The sequence below is a fragment of the Dromiciops gliroides genome, chromosome 4 (genome assembly GCF_019393635.1).
Source record: "Dromiciops gliroides isolate mDroGli1 chromosome 4, mDroGli1.pri, whole genome shotgun sequence".
Classification (NCBI taxonomy): Eukaryota; Metazoa; Chordata; class Mammalia; order Microbiotheria; family Microbiotheriidae; genus Dromiciops; species Dromiciops gliroides.
The window spans coordinates 383,184,716-383,205,877 of record NC_057864.1 but is presented as its reverse complement, the minus strand read 5'-3'; the positions used below and the strand labels follow the sequence as shown (position 1 = coordinate 383,205,877).

The window sequence follows — 21,162 nt, the reverse complement described above, 5'->3', positions numbered from 1 at the left end:
ACCTTATAGGCGTCACTGAACAACAGCCCAGATTAAGTAGTCTTCCGTTTCCTATTCCCTAATTTTTACTTTAACTGAACAGTGCAAAAGCTCACATAACGAACCAAAAAAGGTATCTTGGCCTAAGAAATAAATTTTGTGCTTGACATCTTGGATTTGACCTTCCTTAAACACGGATCCTACATGAACAACAAGTCCCAGCATGCAGCGCGCCCGCCCAAGTGCTGTGAGGGAATCCGGAATGCATTGCGCCTCCCTTTCTTCCTCCCTCCTCCCCCATCCTTTTCTCACCTCCCACTAAGTATGTGGGATTCGTTGTCTCTGTGAAGCCTCTTCTGTTTCCGGTTTCCGGAAGGAAAAGCGATGGCTTCCTACCGATGACGTCTAATGCCTGCGACTTCCGAAGTCCCGTCGTGCATCTCAGTACGCACTCGCTGGGGGTTCCGGGAGCGAGCTTTACCCGGGAAACGCCGCGGGTGTGACGGCCGCTGTTTGGGCTAGCGGGCGGCGCAGGGCGCGTCCTCGGCACCATGACGGACCGCTACACCATCCACAGCCAGCTGGAGCACCTCCAGTCCAAATACATCGGCACGGGCCACGCAGACACCACCAAGTGGGAGTGGCTGGTGAACCAGCACCGCGACTCGTACTGCTCCTACATGGGTCACTTCGACCTCCTCAACTACTTCGCCATCGCGGAGAACGAGAGCAAAGCGCGCGTGCGCTTCAACCTGATGGAGAAGATGCTGCAGCCCTGCGGGCCCCCGGCCGACAAGCCCGAGGAGAACTGAGCCCCCGGCGCCCTCCGACCTGCTCCCGCCGGCGGCCGCCGTCACCCCACCCTCCCCTTCTGATAACGAATGGGCCGCCGATCTCTTTGGTAACTCGCGGCACCGCGAGGACCGAGTCCGGTTTTGTCCCGCGAGGGAAAGACACTCGTGGGCTCCTCACCGCAGCCTGGCCGTTGTATCCGTAGCCACTTCCTCAGTGCCCGAGGTCTGGGACCTGTGGGGTCATTTTCGAGACCCACCAATGCCTGCGCTACGGCTTTGAGGGGGAGGGGGGAGGAACTGAGAACACGTGCGAGACTTTTGTGTCGGGCCGCCTCCCCCCAAATCCTAGCCATGGGGCAGCGCTTTGGCAGAACAGCTGTGATGGAGGCCTTGGAAGACCTAAGGACTTAGGGCTCGAAGAGACTTCAGATCTCCAGTAATCTCGGTTGTTTGTTGTTGTTTAACCTGAGGTCTATGAACTCCTGTTTAAAGTAACTTTGATGTCGGTAATTGCAATATAATTGGTTTCCTTTGCAATCTCAATGTGTTTCATTTTGTGCATTTGAAAACCTTCTAGAATGGGTCCATAAACTTCACCAGGGCTGTCAGAGTGGTTCCTGTTTCAAAAAGGGCCAAGAACCCCTCATTAATCCAACAGACTGACTCATTTTACAGAGAGGGAAGCTAAGGCTTAGAAAGGAAATAATTTGCCCAAGGTAAAACCATCTTTTTTGGAGGGAGGGGCAGGGCAATGAGGGTTAAGTGACTTACCCAGGGTCACGGTAAGTGTCAAGTGACTGAGGCCGGATTTGAACTCGGGTTTTCCTGAATCCAGGGCTGATGCTCTATCCACTGCGCCACCTTGCTGCCCCTAGAACCATCATTTAAACCAAGATCTTACTCCAAATGCGGTGCTTTTCCCACTATACTGTGTTTTCAAACAGCAGTTTTAAGTTCCTAGTTTATGTCTACCCTTAAGTCTTCCTCCTACTTTTTTTTACTTTCTTTTAATCTTACTTGCTGCTCTCTGGATGCTGGCTTTTTATTTCAGTGTCTACAGGATAGTTGACAGATATCTTGGCACATATTAGATGATGATAAAGGTAGCAACATGTCATGGTAAATAGGTAGCCAGCCTTAGAAAGATTGGGGTTGAGTCCTGCCTCAGCTCACAAAGCTGTCACAAAGCCATTATGAGCTGAAGCAGGACTTGAACCCAAATAATGCCATTTAATTTCTTAAGGCCACTCTCTAAGACTCTTGATTTGCATTAGTTAGAAAATTCTTTAAGGGTGTAACCTACACAAATGATGGATAAAAGTGCAATAGCAGAGGTTCCACTGCTTTTTTTCCTCACCGAGGTTTAAGCTATAAATCATCACAGCAGGTATTGAATACTTTTTGTGGAGCAAAATCCATGGGCCCTGACCTAAAGAGATTACAATCTATAGATGTTGCCATATATGTTGGGCAAAGATAAATAATTTTTTTAAAATTCGAATTTACAAGTTACAAATGGGTGACAGAGACTATTGTTGGAACTCAGGAGAAAGTGATCAAGTCATGGGAAGTGAGTTTTGGGCTGTCTTGGCAGGTTCACAACCTGTCTTTAGCAGTTTTAAGCCCCAAGGAGAAGGAGGTATAGGGGTATTGGTGGTAAAAATTGAAAAACCAAGGGATTTTCGGAATATAAATAGAATAGAAAGCAATCCCTCACAAAAGAGCATAATCAGCTCTTTTTGTAAGTTTTTTTGTACAAGAAACTAAGGAAGAATGATAGTATGTCTTTTAAGTGGATTCAGTTATAGCTGCTTTTAAAGGGAAAAGATTCTCATATTGGATTAAAAGACAAGCAAAAAAGTGTTTACAAATTAATCATATTCAAGCTTGGAAAAGTGAATAGAAATTGAAATGTAAATTATTCAATTGGATCACTGGGTTTTTTGGTTAGTATAAGATAGCTTTGAAAGGCTTCTAGTTATGGAAGTTGGAGGAAGGATCATGTGGATTTAAATTCTGCCTCTCACATTCTGGCTATGTGACCAAGAGCAGGTTAAATAATCTCTTAGTGTCTTTTGCATCTCTTTAAATTAGTGATCTTCCAATAGTAATACTCTGTTGGAATGGATTCTAAAAATCCATCCCTGCCGTCATGGAAAAATGGGTTGCCACAAGATTAAAAAATATGTATGTACACAACCTTTGACAGGTAAGTACAGTGATTAGAGTGCTGCCCTGGAGTCAGAAGGACTTGAGTTCAAATTGGGTTTCAGACACTAGCTATGTGACCCTGGGCAAGTTATTTAACCCTGTTTGCCTCAGTTTCCTTGTCTGTCAAATGAACTGGAAAACGAAATGGCAAATCATTCTAGTATATTTTTTTTTGGCTGGGCAATGAGGATTAAGTGACTTGCTCAGGGTCACACAGCTAGTAAGTGTCGAGTGTCTGAGGCTGGCTTTGAACTCAGGTACTCCTGAATCCAGGGCCGGTGCTTTATCCACTGCACTACCTAGCTGCCCCCCTTCTAGTATTTTTGCCAAGAAAACCCCAAATGGGGGGCAGCTAGGTTGTGCAGTGGATAAGGCACTGGCCCTGGATTCAGGAGGACAGGAGTTTAAATCCAGTCTCCGACACTCCACACTTACTAGCTGTGTGACCCTGGGCAAGTCACTTAACCCTCATTGCCCAGCCAAAAAAAAAAAAACCCAAATGGGGTCATGGAGAGTTGGACACAACTGAAAACAACTGAACAACAACAATTGTTAGGACCATTTTCCTAACATTAGGCCTAATTTTGCTTCTTTTCAACTTCTACCTATTTCTCTTAATTTTATCCTCTGGGAAAAAAAGAACAAGTCTAATCCCTGCTCCACCCTACAGCCTTTTAATACTATCATTAGTCTTCCCTGAGTCTTCTTTTTTTCCAAGCTAATTATGACAAGTTCCTCCAGTCAATCCTCATTTGTCATAAACTCAAGACCCTTCATCCTGATTGCTCTCCTCTGGATGGATACTCACCAACTTATCACTGTCTTTAAACTAATGTGTCCAGAACTGAACACAATACTCCAGGTAAGGTTTGATGAGGGCAAAGTATAGTGGGACTTTCACCTCCCTCTTCCTGGAAGCTAGGTCCCTCTTAAATCATCTCAAAATTGCATTAGCTTTTCTTGTCTGTCTCATCACACTGCAGACTCATGGAGCAACAAGATCACTTTCAGAACAACAGTTGTCTATCCATGCCTAATTCATCTTATATTTGTGAAGCTGATTTTTTTATACCTAGGCACAAGACTTCACATTTATCACTGTTTAACTGTATCTTAGATTCAACCCAGTGCTCTAGCTTGTGAAGATCTTTGGATCCTAACTCTCTCACTATGTTGGGGTCAAGGTACAGTGTGTCTAACTGGCTGATTAGACCAATGTGAGCTTAAAAGACACAGGTTGGGGAGGCAACTAGGTGGTGCAGTGGATAAAGCACCGGCCCTGGATTCAGGAGTACCTAAGTTCAAATCCAGCCTCAGACACTCGACACTTACTAGCTGTGTGACCCTGGGCAAGTCGCTTAACCCCCATTGCCCCACCAAAAAAAAAAAAAAAAAGACAGTTTGGGCACAAATAATCCATATGAACATATTGGAGTGAAGACGTCTCTACATTTGCACATCTCACGTTTCTTTTGATTTACTGCAATTCTGTTTTGCTCATAGAGCACAGCATCTTCTTTGATGCAGGCATGTCATGCTGGTTGGTCCTTTGCTAGTGTCTCCCTTGGCATATAGCTGCTAGTCAGACAATGGCAGGAAAACTAGAGAAAGCACCCTCCCTCCCCAGGACATTGTATACATCCCCTTTGCAGGACTTAGGGGAGGACATAGAGTGATCTCAGATGAGAGAGCATGAATGGGCCCGCATCTGTCAAAATGATGTGCGTGTGTTTGTGGGGGAGGGGTGTTAATTTATCAGATTGATCATGAGGCATCCCAAAAGAATTACAAGACTCGGTGACTCTCTCAAGTTTTATTGGAATACTGTGACCACAAGGAGAGCACCCAAAGGAGAAAGGTGTCTCAAACAGGGGGATGAAAATGGTTGTATTTATAGTGAGAAAAAGTAGGTTATCTTTTTTTTTTTTTGGAGTCCTGTCATCTAGGAATATTAATGGCTATTAATGGTTAATGGTCCCTAGTTACTGTCTCTATTGATGGTGAGGGTTGAACCCTCTTGGTTACAGTACTGTTGATAAGAACACAAACCTTAGTTTCTCTATTAACCCTTTTAGGTACTATTGATAAGGACTCAACCCTCAGTTTATCTGTTAACCCTTTTAGCCTCCTCCATCTTCATTCGAAGGAATACCCACATCAGTGAGTTCATGGGTCTGCTGAAGTACCAAAGAATAATGGATTTTTCCAACTCTTCTTTTGTAATTCTGATTTTAATGAATGAGTTTTCTCCCTGAACTAGTACATATCAATATATGGCAAGAAGTTTAAAAAACATGAGAAAGAATCGCTTTCAGTGGAAAATGCAAACCGAGATATAGATAAATTGCCATTGTGCTTATTTCAGCCTCTTTTAGTGAAGAGGTTGTATTAATAATGCTGTTCATAAAGGAGAGTTCATATTTACCTCAATTCTTAAGAATTATGTCAGGGGCAGCTAGGTAGCACAGTTGATAGAGCACCAGCCCTGGATTCAGGAGGACCTGAGTTCAAATCTGACTTTTGACACTAGCTGTGTGACCCTAGGCAAGTCAATTAATCCCAATTGCCTCACCAAAAAAAAAATAATAATTATGTCACTGGGAATGGGTTAAGCAATATCCAAATATATCAAATATATCTAAATATATCTGTTGTTTTTCTGGATCATATGGAGTATGCTGTTCATCCTGCCTTTTGCACTAAAATGCTGCTAAAAATGGAAATAATCTCAGTAATAATTTACTATTAGTTTTATAATTTCCTTCTTCCTTTCCAATGATATTCAAAGTTATTTGAGCAATATTTTTTAATTGATATTTAATATTATTTTTGCCTTTCCTTGACTCCAATCATTAAGATATTATTTGGTGACATCAGGTCTTCAATACAGGTTATTTGTGGCAGATAATTCAGGGTATTAAATTATTCTTGAGTTGCCTAACTAATCTGACTACAAAGTTAGTATTTATTTACTCAATTATTCAGGTTGTCTGCCCACACTGCTTAAATCTACCAGATAATTTACTTAACTTTCTGCTTTAATTTAACCTAAATTTGAATTTAAAAGTAATCCATTTCAATAGACTATAGCACCAAAAAGCCACCATCCAATGCAAATTAACTAATTTATTTTAATTGAAACCTTCATCTAGCCTAAGTAGTCAATTGTGGGAAGGACAAAAGAAACACCATCCTATTTAGTATTTTTAATGCCAATGCCCAAAGCATAAAATATATGGAAAGAGCAGTGTGAGATAACTAGGAAAGATAAGATAGTGGCAGATTGTGGAGGGTGCTGAACGTTAGGTAAATGATTGAAATTTACTTCTTAAGCAATTAGGAGCCACTGATAGCTTTTATTTTATGTTTCAATATATATTCAAATACCATCAGTTCTCTCTCTGTAGATGGATTCCATTTTTCATAAGACCTTCAGAGTTGTCTTGGATCATTGCATTGCTGAAAATAACTGCGTCATTCACAGCAGATCATCTCACAATATTACTGTTATTTTGTATACAGTACATTTCACTTTGCATCAGTTCATGCAGGTCCTTCCAGGTCTTTCTGATAGCAACCTGCTCATCATTTTCTTTTTTATAGTAAACTACATTTATATAGTACTTTAAAGAGATTTCCTTACGATAAACCCATGAGGTTGATTATTGCAATAACACTAATAGATAACATTTATATAGTGCCTTACACTTGACAAAGAATTTTCTTCACAATAGCTCAGCAAAGTACCATATGTTTTGCCATCATTATCATCAGTCAACCAACCATCAATCATCATCCATTAATCCTCACCATCATCCTCAGTCAATCCTCATCATTGTCAATCAATCCTCATCTTCTTCATAGCTTTTAATCAGAGATGTGACCTTATTAGATCTATGCATAAGGAAGATAAGTATAACAAGTAGCATAAAGAATGTATTGGAGGAGGGGCAGCTAGGTGGCACAGTGGATAGAGCACCGGCCCTGGATTCAGGAGGACCTGAGTTCAAATCTGGCCTCAGACACTTGACACTTACTAGCTGTGTGACCCTGGGCAAGTCACTTAGCCCCAATTGCCTCACCAAAAAAAAAAAGGTGTATTGGAGGAGGTAGAGAAAGAGGAGGTCAAATGTATAAGGAGGCTATTGAGTAGTCCAGGTGTACTAATGAGGTTCTTGTACTAGAGGTGATGTCAGTTAAAATAGAGAGGAAGGGATAGATGGATTTTACTGGATTTGAAAGGCAAGAAGAGTCAAAGGTAATAGCAAGATTTCAAAGATGGGTTCCTCAAAGAATGGTGAAAACACTGAAAGAAACAGTGTGCTAAAGTGGACAGAGTACTGGCTGTGGACTCAGAGGACCTGGGTTCAAATCCTACCTCTCATGTTTACTAACTTTGTGACCTTGGGTGAGATGCTTAATCTCCATGGACCTCAATTCCCTTATCTATAAAATAAGGTAATTGGATTAAATGGCCTATGAAGTCCCTTCATATTCTGATTTATGATCCTATAATAGTCAAGTCAGAAGAAGGAGCACGTTTTGAGGAAAAGATAATACATTCAGCTTGGGATATATCGAGGTTGAAATTCTGGTGGGATATGCAGATATATAAATCCTATGGGCTGTTGGAGATGTAGGTATAGAGTTCAGAAGAAAAATCAGGGATATGTCTATATAACTGAAAGTTATCTGCTTAGATGAGATCACTGAAGTCATGACAGTGAATAAGATGGGGACTATCCAAGAGAGAAAAGAATAGGGCTTAGGATAGAACCTTGGGTAATATCCACCTTAATGGCTCAGGTAAATGACCCATTCTTCTTTTTTTTGGGGGGGGGGGCAATGAGGGTTAAGTGACTTGCCCAGGGTCACACAGCTAGTAAGTGTCAAGTGTCTGAGGTCGGATTTGAACTCAGGTCCTCCTGAATCCAGGACCAGTGCTTTATTCACTGTTCCACCTAGCTACCCCTCATATGTCTTTCTATAACTCTCTGAATTCTTCATGTTCATCTTTTCTTATGGCCCAGTAATATTCCATTACATTTACTTACCACAATTTGTTTAACCTTCCCCAATGATTAGACATCTGTTTTGTTTCTGGTTCTTTGCTACCACACACACACACACACACACACACACACACACACACACACACACACACACACAAAATACTGCTATTACTGTTTTGGTCCAGATGAGACCTTTTGCTCTTCAGTTTCTTTGGAGTATATGTTCATTGGTTTGATCTCTCAGTCACAGGTTATAGGCATTTTAGTAAGCAAGAACAGGAAGACTATACACAGTAATTACAACAATGGAAATGGAAATAAGAACAAAAACTAAAACTGAATATTGTGTAAATTACAAGGACCAGGCTTAGTTTTGGAGAAGAAATGAGAAAATAAACCTCTCTTCTTTCTTTTAGAGGTGGGGAACTATGGGTGAATCCATTATGAGATTCAGTTAATATGTTGGTTAGTTTTGCTGAGTAGTATTTTTGCACTCTGTTACAAGGGATGACTTCCAGGGTAGCATAGGGAAGGGGACTATATTTAGAAATGAAGTCAGTGTTAAAACTAAAGATATAAATAAAAGTAGATTCCTTGCTAATGGCTTATGTTATATAAAAATGATGTAATAGATTAAGTTTCTATAGAAGTTAGAGAAATTTTGTATCTTCTAGAATCCAATTAAAAAGTAGAACCCAGCTGTGAAGCAGTTACTCCTTTCTCATGAGATCAGCTGTAAATGTCAAGCTTTATTCCAAGTAGACTTTGAATGGAACAACCTATTTAATTAAATACCAGTTTAATGGGTAAAAAAAAAAGAGAGAGAGAGAGAGAGAGATCAGTTCTATCCTTTCTTTCCCCCTTGGAATCTCTGCCCATATTAAAAATTATGGTTGTTCTGGGAGCTTAACTGAGCCTTAGCTCAGCAATGAAAGATTGTCCTAGTTATTTCCCATGGGCTCTTTTTGGTTAATAACTCACAGAAGCTATGCTAATCCAATTAAAACTTCTGAACATGTTTGTAATTTTGCAAACTCTTATTACGAGGTCTGATACGATGAAGTTGAATTCTTCAGAGAAAATTGAATGTGCCTTCACTGTAAAAGACTCGCTAGAACCACAGAAAGTACGTATAGTCCCAGACCAGTTCTTATTTCTGGGTTCATTATAAGCTTATTGGACATTTTCATCCCCAGATATAGGTGTTTTGAAGTGGTGCCTTAGTTGAAGCCAAGTTGCTAATCAAAGTATACTAATGGATATCTTGGTGTTTGTGAGTAGTCTTCCCTTAAAGATTTACAAACTGAATTTCAAATCTGTATATTAGATTCAAGTGAGAAATTGAACTGCTACCCCAATGGCTGGGTTGGGTGTGTGGGAAACTATACTATATTTTTGCACTAATAGCAGCTAGCATTTATATAGCACTTTATGATTTGCAACGTGCTTTACAAATATTTCTTTTCTTTCTTTCTTTCTTTCTTTCTTTCTTTCTTTCTTTCTTTCTTTCTTTCTTTCTTTCTTTCTTTCTTTCTTTCTTTCTTTCTTTCTTTCTTTCTTTCTTTCTTTCTTTCTTTCTTTCTTTCTTGTGAGGCAGTTGAGGTTAAGTGACTTGCCCGGGGTCACATACCTAGTGTTAAGTGTCTGAGGGCAAATTGAACTCAGGTCCTCCTGACTCCAGGACCACTGCTCTATCCACTGCGCCACCTTGCTGCCCCACAATTATTTCTTATTTGATTCTCTGTAAGGTAGATATTATGGTTACCTTCATCTTATAGATGAAGAAACTGAGACTGAGAGGTTGTAACTTTTCCAGGGCTACGTAACCAGTAAATATTTAAGATAGGCTTTGAATTCATCTTCCTGACTCCAAGTCCAAAGTTCTGTTCACTCATGTTACCTAGCTGCCCACTATACTCAAAATCCTCATGGCCACATTCATCTTACTCTAATTTCCATATTCACTTAAGGCATTCTGTAACACTACTCAATTTCCCTTTTAAAAAATGTTTACTATCTCCTGGGGTTTTATTTTACATTACTTTTATTTTTGAATATCCCCCTTTCGCATCCCTTATGCATAAAGTAATTTTTTGTAACAAAGAATTGAAAAAAAGAAAGAAAGAAGCAATTTAACAAAACTTTCCAATACATCACCTGAATCTCATATAGAAATGTGCAATGTCTATATCCATAGTCCTCCACCTCCACAAGGAAGGGATGAAAGGTACACTTTTTCAACTCATCCAAGACAAAGCTTGATTTTTAAAAATTACACAGTGTTCAGTTTTTGTTTTTGTTGTCACAGTATTTCCATTTCTATTGCTGTAGTTATTATATATTCTCTTTTCCTGCTTCTCCTTTACTCTGCATCAGTTCAGGTGTCTTCCCAGACCTCTCTGAAGAATTCATTGTTTCTTATGGCCTAGTAATATTCCATTCTATTCATTCACCATAATTTGTTTAGTCATCCCTCAATCAATGGACATCTATTCTATTTCTAATTTTTTATGGACCTTATATTTTTTAAAAAGGCTGTGTAGGGGGCAGCTAGGTGGCGCAGTGGATAGAGCACCGGCCCTGGATTCAGGAGTACCTGAGTTCAAATCCGGCCTCAGACACTTAATACTTAACTAGCTGTGTGACCCTGGGCAAGTCACTTAACCCCAATTGCCTCACTAAAAAAAAAAAAAGGCTGTGTAGTTTCTTTTCCAGTGGTCCTTTGAAATAGGGACACGTGTATAATGACACCTGTGGTTATATAACAAGTAATGTATGCCTATTTATATCCCTAAACAACCAGGAGATGAAAGATTGTCCTAGTTATTTCCCATGGGAGGTGGGATGCAAAGAGTGACATACTCTCAAGAAAATCCCACATACCTGATTCATGAAAAGATGATGGAGATGATGGGGCAGGGCAGGGCCGGGGTTGGGGGGAAGGAGTGTCAAAGGAGAAAAGGAGAGAAAGGGTAGAAAATGGAGGTATATCACTACACCTTCTATATATTCAAAATTAGCAACCTCCTCTGTTTTACTACTTAATCCCATGATTCTTCCTTTAGAGAATATGGGTCAATGCAGGGTCTCTGACTAAAGTACTAAGCCCAAATTTTGGGGAAATGTTCTGGAATTATGAAGCACTCTCCCCAACTCAGGGAAGAACAAATAATGGCAGGAAGTATTGCTGTATCTTAATAGAAATACTAATCCCACAACTGTCAAGACAGAGAAGGAATCAGACTGGTGTGGTGTTCAGATGTAACACCTGGTTGTGGCATTCATTTTCTTATTTTTACAATTTTATTGATTTTATTTTTAATTTGTGAAATGAAACAAGAAATTCCATCAACAGTAGAATAAAGAGATGGTTGCACATGAAGCTGCAAATCTATTATGTATAGATTGCTATTCTTTTTAAATATATAATAAAATTATCATGTAAATTTACTTTTTTCCTCTTTTTTCTTCCCTTCCCTCTACCCTAGAGATGGCTACCATTAGATCCAAATATGTACATATATGTAAAATCATTTTACACATCTATTTATCAGTTTTTTCTCTAGATGCAGAGTGTCTTCCTTCATATGTCCTTCCTAATAAATGTGGTTATTTATAATAGTCAAAATTGCTTAGTTACTCAAAATCGTCCTTAAAACAGTATCACTGTTATTGTATACAACATTCCCTTGGTTCTGCTCCTTTTGCTCTTCTTTATTTTGTGCAAGTCTATCCATGTTTTTCATTTTCATTAAAGTACTCTCTGTGTAAGTGTGTATTTATTTATGTGTGTAGGGGTCAGGGTGAAATTATTTGGATGCCATAAAGGACCAGATCCTAGACTTGGAACTAGAGCCCATCTAGTCCAACCTCCTCATTTTAGAGATAAGGAAACTGAGGCAAATGGTGAGGTGACTTGCCCAGAGTCACATAGCTAAATGACAGAACTATCTCACCATGTCATGAAGCTCCAATGGAAATTTACAAAGAGATAACATTGTATTTCTTTTTATTTCTTTCTTCTTCTTTCTGTGACTCCTGGATATCCAGATGTCAAGGCCAGGATTATTTGAGCTGTCAGTGAGGACATAGATCTCTGTATTTTGGATCCATCATAGACCTGCCATAGCCCAGCAAGAGAAGCTGCATGATTGTATGTTGAGTAGAGACTGAAATGGGGACCATGAATGCTGCCAGCCCCATGGGTAAAAACCAAGACAGGTCCAGAGTTTCTACCTTCTGGTAACATGACTTTAGCCTTGGGAGCAGAAATAGATGCTGGTTCTTTTTGTGGTGGCAAGGAATTGGAAATTTAGGGGGTGCCCATCAATTGGGGAATGGCTGAACAAGTTGTGGTATATGAATGTAATGGGATACTATTGTGCTGTAAGAAATGATGAGCAGGAGGATTTCAGAGAAACCTAAAAGGACTTGCATGAACTGATGCTGAGTGAGATGAAAAGAACCAGGAGAACATTGTACACAGTATCAACAACATTGTGTGTTGATTAACTGTGATAGACTTGATTCTTCTCAGCAATAAAATGATCCAAGATAGTTCCAAAGGACTCATGGGAGTCCAAGATAGTTCCAAAGGACTCATGGGAAATGCTATCCAAATCCAGAAGAAAAAAAAACAAAAACCTGTAGAATCTGGATGCAGATTGAACCATTCTATTTCTATTGTTTTTGTTGTTGTTGTTTTTCTTTTTTGAGGTTTTTCCTTTTTTGCTCTGATTCTTCTCTCATTACATAACTAATGCAGAAATATGTTTAATGTGATTGTACATATATAACCTATATCAGATTACTTGCTGTCTTGGGGAGGGAGGGAGAAAAATTTGAAACAGGAAATCTTATAAAAACAAATGTCGAAAACTATTTCTACATGTAACTGGAAAATAATAAAATATTTATATGGAAAAAAAGAGGAATAGATTCTGGTGAAGCAATTAATTTCCTTTCCCTGAAATACTTTGGAGTTGAAATCCTTGAAAGTGCTTCCCTAGGGGGCAGCTAGGTGGTACAGTGGATAAAGCACTGGCCCTGGATTTGGGAGGACCTGAGTTCAAATCCAGCCTCAGACACTTAACACTTACTAGCTGTGTGACCCTGGTCAAGTCACTTAACCCCACTTGCCTCACTAAAAAAAAATAATTAAATGTTTTTAAAAAATGGCTTATGCCTTCACCCCATTAAGATTCTTTTTTTTTTTTTCGGTGAGGCAATTGGGGTTAAGTGACTGGCCCAGGGTCACACAGCCCAGTAAGTGTCATGTGTCTGAGGCTGAATTTGAACTCAGGTCCTCTTGACTCCAGGGCCAGTGCTCTAATCCACTGCGCCACCTAGCTGCCCCAACCGTCCTTTTACAACCTAAATTAAATAAGGTAAGATAGAACCCGAGACAAGACATCAGAAGGATATTTACTGTTAGAATCCATGGAGAATCCTCATCTTGTTTAATTCTTGAATGTGAGTCTGACTGAAGGGACCCTGGGAATGGTAGCTAAATCTCAGATCATCTAGTGGTTTTACCAGAGATTGCATGTGGCTTCCTGACTACCTATCTACTTTTACCCATGTTTTCCCATAGGTATATGAGCAGTAGTAAATCTCTTGTCTTACTTCTGTGTCAGACATAAGATGTCATGGAATCAAGGTCAAATTTTCCTGCATTAGGCCACTTTGCAAAGCCCCTCTGATCTCCCTCTTCTTTCTTTCTCTAACAACTTCTAAGAATTAATCCATCTCGGGGCAGCTAGGTGGTGCAGTGGGTAGAGCACCAGCCCTGGATTCAGAAGGACCTCAGTTCAAATATGACCTCAGACCCTTGATGCTTACTAGCTGTGTGACCCTGGCAAGTCACTTAACCCCAATTACCTCACCAAAAAAAAAAAAAAAGAAAAGAAGAAGAAGAATTAATCCATCTCCTTTCTGCAAGACTAACCCAGTGTATCTATAGGTGCTTTTGGCATATGATACCTCTCATCATTTGTTCCAGTCTACCTATCTGCTTCCTTGGATTTTATTGCTACTTTTACTATCACCTCCTTTAATAGATTCACTACTCATGACATAGGTGGGTTTTTCCTCTTTGCATCGAATGATATTGAGAAATTTAGTAACCCCAGAACACACTTCCCAGGCACTTTGCTATATATTCTGTTGTCATACTCTAACCTGCGCTCTCTCAATCACTTCCCACCTCTTTCTCTGGGAACAGTAGTCAAATCAAAATGACTACTGTGAAGAGTAAAATCTAATGTGTGTGTCCTTACCTTCCCCCCCCCCCTCAGTGTGGGGGGGAAACTAGCTAGGATTTACTTATAATTTAGAAACAGCAACAGTGTTTGGGCTTAAGCATTTATTAAAGTATATAAGAAGTTAGTAAAGATAGAACATGTGGCATTCAGAAAGACAGCCACAGCCTATCTACCCTAGGGTTCAGAATCAACTCCCTCTTCTTCTTCTTCCCTCAGCCACCCACTTGAGGTTCTGGAAGGAAAGAGGCCAGAGCCAGGGAGCCAGCCTCACCTCCTACTTCCTGTCCCCCTCCCCTGGAAGGGGAGGTTCTTCAAACTGATTGATTGAGGGTGGTCTCCTGTTGGTGTCCTAGTCCACAGACTCTGAGAACAGTAGCCTGTGTTCTCAATTTAATCAACCTTAAGTAGGTTCTCAGTCAGTCTCACCCAATTTGATCAGTTCTAAATCTATCTTCAGGTGGGGCCCCTGAGCGTCTGCCAAATCCCAATTATTTTCTCACACTATTGCTCATGGAAAGAGTTAGACAATTAACTGCTTTCCATATGCATGGCTTGGCATAGGTGTGTGTATGTATATATGTAGCTATATACACATATATACATACATATATATTTCTATACAAGTATTTGTATGTATATGTATATGTTTAGACTTATTATCCCTAGTTTTAGTGCAGTCTTAAGCTATAAAGCTTAAAGCTCTTTGAGGGCAGGGATTGTCTTATTTTTCCATGTTTATCCCCAGAACTAAACACAGTGCCTTGTCCACAGAAGGCACATGACACTTTTTTTCATTCAATTAATACACTGAAACATAAGAAGAAAACAGCAAGTGGATGCACAATCCATCCATCTCATGAGTACTGATTCCTCACACTCAGAAGGGGATCCAGAGAAGTTTGACTTTTGTGCCAGGACAATGGAAGAATCAACTAAAGAAGAAACTAAGGGAAAGGACAGGTTTGTTCTCATTGTAAGAGTGGGTTGTAGGGACAGCTAGGTGGCGAAGTGGATAAAGCACCTGCCCTGGATTCAGGAGGACCTAAGTTCAAATTTGACCTCAGATACTTAACACTTACTAGCTGTGTGACCCTGGGCATGTCACTTAATTCTCATTGCCACACACACACACACACACACACACACACACACACACAGAGCGGGGGGGGGGGGGGGGGGGGGGGGGGAGATACAAAGTAAAATACCAGATGACAGAATAAGGACTAAAAAAGGAAAAACAAGATAGTCCAGCTCAAGCTGGATAAGTTGATACTTAAGAGGGATAAATGTGAAGTATTACATTTGACCTAAAAAAAAATTTTGACTCCACAAGGACAACCTGAAAAAGACATGACTAACCAACAGTTTGTTTGAAAAAGCTGGAGATATGTAGTTGTCTGAAAGCTCAATAGTGTTGATATGGCAGCCAAGGATATTTATGCAATCCTCCACTGTGTTGAGTGGCAGTGTCCAGAAATAAGGATGTGATATTATTGCCATCCTCTGTCCCTGTCAGACAAAAACTTGAAAGTCTTTAAGGGCAGGCATGTTCTCATTTTAAGCATGAACTTGGGGCAGCTAGGTGGCACAGTGGATAAAGCAGTGGCCCTGGAGTCAGGAGTACCTGAGTTCAAATCTGGCCTCAGACACTTAACACTTACTAGCTGTGTGACCCTGGGCAAGTCACTTAACCCCAATTGCCTCACTAAAAAAAAAAAGAAAAAAAAAAGAGTGAACTTGAGCATCTGGAAGCTGAAGAGTGTAATGCGGTGGAGAATGTGCTGAATTTAGAATTACAGGACCTGGGTTTGAATCTTGACTTTGCTACTTACTACCTGTGTAAATTTAACATCTCTCTGGGCCTCAGTTTCTTCATTTGTAAAATAAGGGATTGGGCTCTAAGATCTCTTTTCAGCACTGATTTATGATCCTTCGATCAGAGGAAAGAATTGAGAGTGGTGATTACCTGAAGGAAGGAGGGAAGTTTATTCTTTTTTTTTTTTTTTTTTTGGTGAGGCAATTGGGGTTAAGTGACTTGCTCAGGGTCACACAGCTAGTAAGTGTCGAGTGTCTGAGGCCGGATTTTGAACTTAGGTCCTCCTGACTCCAGGGCACGTGCTCTATCCACTGCTCCACCTAGCTGTCCCATAAGTTTATTCTTGATCAGATTTAAGCAGCACGTGACTAGGTGCTGTTAGAAAAACTATTACTAGAGCAGGAATGAGATATATTCCACTCGACTCCAGAGTCTGGAATAAGAACAATGGATGTGAACCACTAATATTGATGACATCATCAAAAGTTCAAAGCAGGGTCTTAAAACTAAGATTGTAAAGGGCTTCCTAAAACTCTTCGAGTAAATGCTGAATGAATGCCTTGTAGGAAACTTCTTTTTCAAGTCAAAAAGCACTGAAATGATTTATTGTACTAAGAAGCATTGATGGGGAGGAGGGAGGGAGGGAGGGAAGGAGGAAGGAAGGAAGGAAGGAAGATATATAGATATATTTAAATTTACATATATATTTAAGGAGTTTACGGTGCCGTGGTTAAGAACCCGATGAAGTCCGAGGTTCCTTTCAAGTCTCAGACTGGAGATTCTGTGGCTGCAGTTCCTTCCTTTGCTTTCTCTGAGGTCAAATGTGAGGTGTCATTCACTACGGCGTAACTCCACTGAATTGAGCTGTCGGACTACCTAAGGCTATAAGTATATACCCGCGTCCAGGCATCATGGGATTTGTAGTTTGGTATTTTAATGCCCCAGAGTTCCCGTCTGTAAAGACAACTCGCCGCTTCCGCATCCGGTTTCCGGGATGACCAATTAAGAAAGCGTCCAAGTGTGTGACGTCTAACGCCTGCGACGCTCGAGGTCTCTTAGTGTATATTCGGTTTCTCTCTCGCTTGTTCTCTCTCTGCCGGGGAAACGCTACAGGTGTGGCGGCTGCCACCTGGACTAAAGAAGCAGCGCAGGGCGAGTCCTCGGCACCATGACGGACCGCTACACCATCCACAGCCAGCTGGAGCACCTCCAGTCCAAATACATCGGCACGGGCCACGCAGACACCACCAAGTGGGAGTGGCTGGTGAACCAGCACCGCGACTCGTACTGCTCCTACATGGGTCACTTCGACCTCCTCAACTACTTCGCCATCGCGGAGAACGAGAGCAAAGCGCGCGTGCGCTTCAACCTGATGGAGAAGATGCTGCAGCCCTGCGGGCCCCCGGCCGACAAGCCCGAGGAGAACTGAGCCCCCGGCGCCCTCCGACCATGCCCCCGACGCAGACGTCCGCCTGAAGGCCACGCCGTCCTGCCGCCCCCACGATGCCTCAGCAGGGCCGCTCTGTCTGTTAAGAAGGGCCACGACACTGTGACTGTGGGGTGACCTCAGCGCTGACCAGTGCCCGGGCAGCGACTCTGGAGATGGAGTTAACTTGGAAACGTGTTGGGATTTTGGCGTTTGTTTTTCCTCTCCTCATAAAGTTAACAATCTTCTGAGCATTCCCAGGTGTAATAGTGTGTGTTTGGTGGGGATGGGGGAGACTGGGAAATGGGTGACACACATAGGGGTTTGTGAAGTTTAATAGGATTTGAAGCTTGAAAAGGGTTCTTATAGGTCATCTAGTCCCACTTCCACATTGACAGATGAGAACACTGAGATCTGTACAAGAAGTTATTCACAGAGAGGCATAATTTGAACCCAGGTCTTATGACTCTAAATCCTGTGCCTTTGCCACTACACGATTCTGCTTTCTGTGGAGGCTACTAAGACACCAGGGCCTCTTAAGGAGGCTGCCCTACGTTATTACAAGGCATTATTTCTCAGGCCTTGTTTTATCTCCTGGGTTGGGAAGAGCATACTCTTTGGGTACGTAGAACAGCGATGAGGTGAATTCTGCCTCCAGTTTTGTCCAGACAATACTGTGAAGTCCTTGGTTACTACAGAACATCTGATGTGGGATGGAATTAGGGTCAAATTAATCGTAAGTCGTCCCAAAAGCATTACAAGACTCTGTGACTCAGTTTCCCAAGTTTTATTGCAATACTGTGAATGAACACAGGGAGAGAACCAGAAAAGTGGAAAGGTATCTCTCTAATAGGGAAAAAGAGACAGTTATATTTAGAGTATGGATAAATTATTGGTCTCATTATAATAATCTCCACCTTAGGGAGGTACAGGGGAGGGCTTAACCTAATTTGGAGTTCCTGGGGTCCTAAACCAACCCCAGAGGGGGGTACCTTTTTCTGTGGAGGTGTGTTTTTGGAGTTTACAAGTCATAAGATGAATCTGGGGACAAATTTGGCCTTTTCTGCACATCTCTTTTTTATTCCCATGGCTAGTTTCAAAATATCTTCATTTATCATCTATTTCCAGTTTGAATTTCTATGTCCTGTCAATGTATCATTGTTATGGTTAAAGTCTCTATGACCTGCCTCTGTATGTTCTTGTTATCGGTACTGATTAATGTGGATACACGAAAACCTAGGCCTTGACTTAAATTAATGAAGACTCAAGTCTTAAGTTATCCATTAACTGGGGTCTGAATCCCTTTCAGAGCTTGGGTCTTAGGTTTTTCCGTTAACCCTTTTTTGCCTCCTATATCACATCTATCTCTGTCACATTCCACTGCTCCTGTTTTCTTTCTGAGGCATTTCCTCTGGCTTGCTGCTTTCCTTGGGGTGTTGGTTTTCTAGCTACAGGAGAGTTAATATATATCTTGATATAAATTAGATGACACAGATGAACATAAGTTGTAGAGTGAGTAAAGGTCCCACGTTTTCCCACTTTAAAGTGACTTGCCCAGGGTCACACAGCTAGTAAGTGTCAAGTGCCTGAGGCTGGATTTGAACTCAGGTACTCCTGAATCCATGGCCCGGTGCTTTATCCACTATGCCACCTAGCTGCCCCTTCCCACTTTATCTTAAGGGAATTTGTTTACAAATCATTGACAGCAAATTTTTGTTTTTCTATTTAGGATACCCAGAGGGAATTTAAAGAGTTAAAAGCTATTGGCTCTGACTGCAGGGGGCATAGTTGGTGAAAATGTATGTATAAAAAGAGTACAAAATAACATGCTAAATCTAAAAAAGTGGCACAGACATACTTTGGAGCTAAGAGGAGAGAGTGAAAATCAGGGAAGGTTGATTGAGCAAGGCCATGGGAAGTTCACACCTTTATTTTTAGTTTCACAGAGATTGTAAGAACAGGGACAATTTGGGGAACCAAAGAATTTGAAAATATGTAGTTCCTGGATGTTAGCAGGGCAGGGAAACTCCTGGACATAGATGGGGTCTGCAAGCACTCAGGAAAAGAGTGATGAATTGGAACTAATGTAGGAAGAAGCATGTTTTGTGTCTCATTTTAGTTTTACATTTACTTTTGGTTTTTTGTTTTGTTTTGTTTTTTGGTGAGGCAATTGGGGTTAAGTGACTTGCCCAGGGTCACACAGCTAGTAAGTGTTAAGTGTCTGAGGCTGGATTTGAACTCCGGTCCTCCTGAATCCAGGGCCAGTGCTCTATCTACTGCACTACCTAGCTGCCCCTTTACTTTTACTTTTTTTTAATAAAGTATTTTATTTATTTATTTTTCCCATTACATGTAAAGATAGTTCTCAACTTTTGTTCATACAAGCTTTCCAATTTCAGATTTTTCTCCCTCCCTTCCCCCTCTCCTAGACAGCAGGTAATCTGATATAGGTTATATATATGTGTGTGTGTGTGTGTATATATAAAAATAACATTAAACATTTCTGCATACATTTACTTTTAACATCGAACTAATGAAATAGATTGGATTAAAAGACAGTTGAGGGGCAGCTAGGTGGCACAGTGGGTAGAGCACTGGCCCTGTATTCAGGAGGACCTGAGTTCAAATGCAGCCTCAGACACTTGATACTTACTAGCTGTGTGACCCTGGGCAAGTCACTTAACCCCAATTGCCTCACCAAAAAAACCACTTCAAAAAAAAAAAAGACAGTTGAAGGGAGGGAAAAGTTATTTAAAAATTCTTATCAAGTATATGAAAATAAATATAAAGCAAAATGTAAGTAGATTCTATGAGCCAGTAATTTTTTTTCACTAGTGTAAGTTAGCATTGTTCTCTCCAAACACAGATCAGCAGATGACCCTAGAATAGAAATACTCCATTAAGATACTCAAAAATATAGTTTGTTGCCAACTTGTGATGGCTGTCTGGGTTTTTATACCATTCTAATTATGTAATACGTGTATAAAACTCTTTTATATATTAAAGTCTTATCTCATGATGGATCTGGCAACTCATGGCCAGTCAAGTCCATAAGCATTAATAGTACTTCATTCTTGTTCAGGTTGAAATACCTTCAACTGAAAGTGACTGGTGAAAGAAGATTCTTTAATCTGTTTCAAGTTTTTACAGAAAAAAGACTTTTCTGTGTTGGAATAATTACGAGCTTTGGTCCCTAAAGTCCCCTTAACCCAAACCTTCCCTTCCTAGCTTCCTCATTTCCTTCAGCCATCCAGGTGCAAAACCTTGAACTTTCTGTTCTCCCTTTGACTTTATACCTTCCCTTCACCCATTGCATCCAAACAGTTGCCAAATCTTACCTGATTCTACCTCTACAATCTTCTCCCATAGCAATTTTGCCATGCCTTCTGTCATTTAGTTCAGTTGGGTTTTTGGTTTTTTTCACTTTAGTGGTTGTCCTGCCTCCAAGGTCCCCTCACAAACCTATCCTTGTAATATATGTCAAGTTATGTCATTGAAAGGCATTCAGTGGAGGCAGCTAGGTGGCACAGTCGATAAAGCACTGGCCCTGGATTCAGGAGTACCTGAGTTCAAATACTGCCTCAGACACTTGACACTTACTAGCTGTGTGACCCTGGGCAGGTCACTTAACCCCCATTGCCCCACAAAAGAGAAAAAAAGG

The 21,162-nt window shown here is 40.9% G+C and overlaps 2 protein-coding genes across 2 annotated transcripts; both read left to right on the top strand.

Annotated features, from left to right (window-relative positions):
* The first annotated feature begins 390 nt into the window (after positions 1-390).
* Positions 391-930, top strand: LOC122725987 (splicing factor 3B subunit 5). Its single transcript, XM_043963394.1, has one exon. It carries the CDS (start codon positions 531-533, stop codon positions 789-791), a length of 261 nt encoding a protein of 86 aa, XP_043819329.1. The 5' UTR covers positions 391-530; the 3' UTR covers positions 792-930.
* Positions 931-17,103: 16,173 nt separating this feature from the next.
* LOC122725986 (splicing factor 3B subunit 5) lies at positions 17,104-17,755 on the top strand. The gene has a single exon (XM_043963393.1). The coding sequence runs from the start codon at positions 17,244-17,246 to the stop codon at positions 17,502-17,504; it is 261 nt and encodes an 86-aa protein (XP_043819328.1). The 5' UTR covers positions 17,104-17,243; the 3' UTR covers positions 17,505-17,755.
* The last annotated feature ends 3,407 nt before the right edge of the window (positions 17,756-21,162 follow it).

Bases quoted from the DNA above. Each gene is read 5' to 3' on its own strand.
- LOC122725986 (XM_043963393.1), top strand. From the start codon at position 17,244: ATGACGGACCGCTACACCATCCACAGCCAGCTGGAGCACCTCCAGTCC.
- LOC122725987 (XM_043963394.1), top strand. From the start codon at position 531: ATGACGGACCGCTACACCATCCACAGCCAGCTGGAGCACCTCCAGTCC.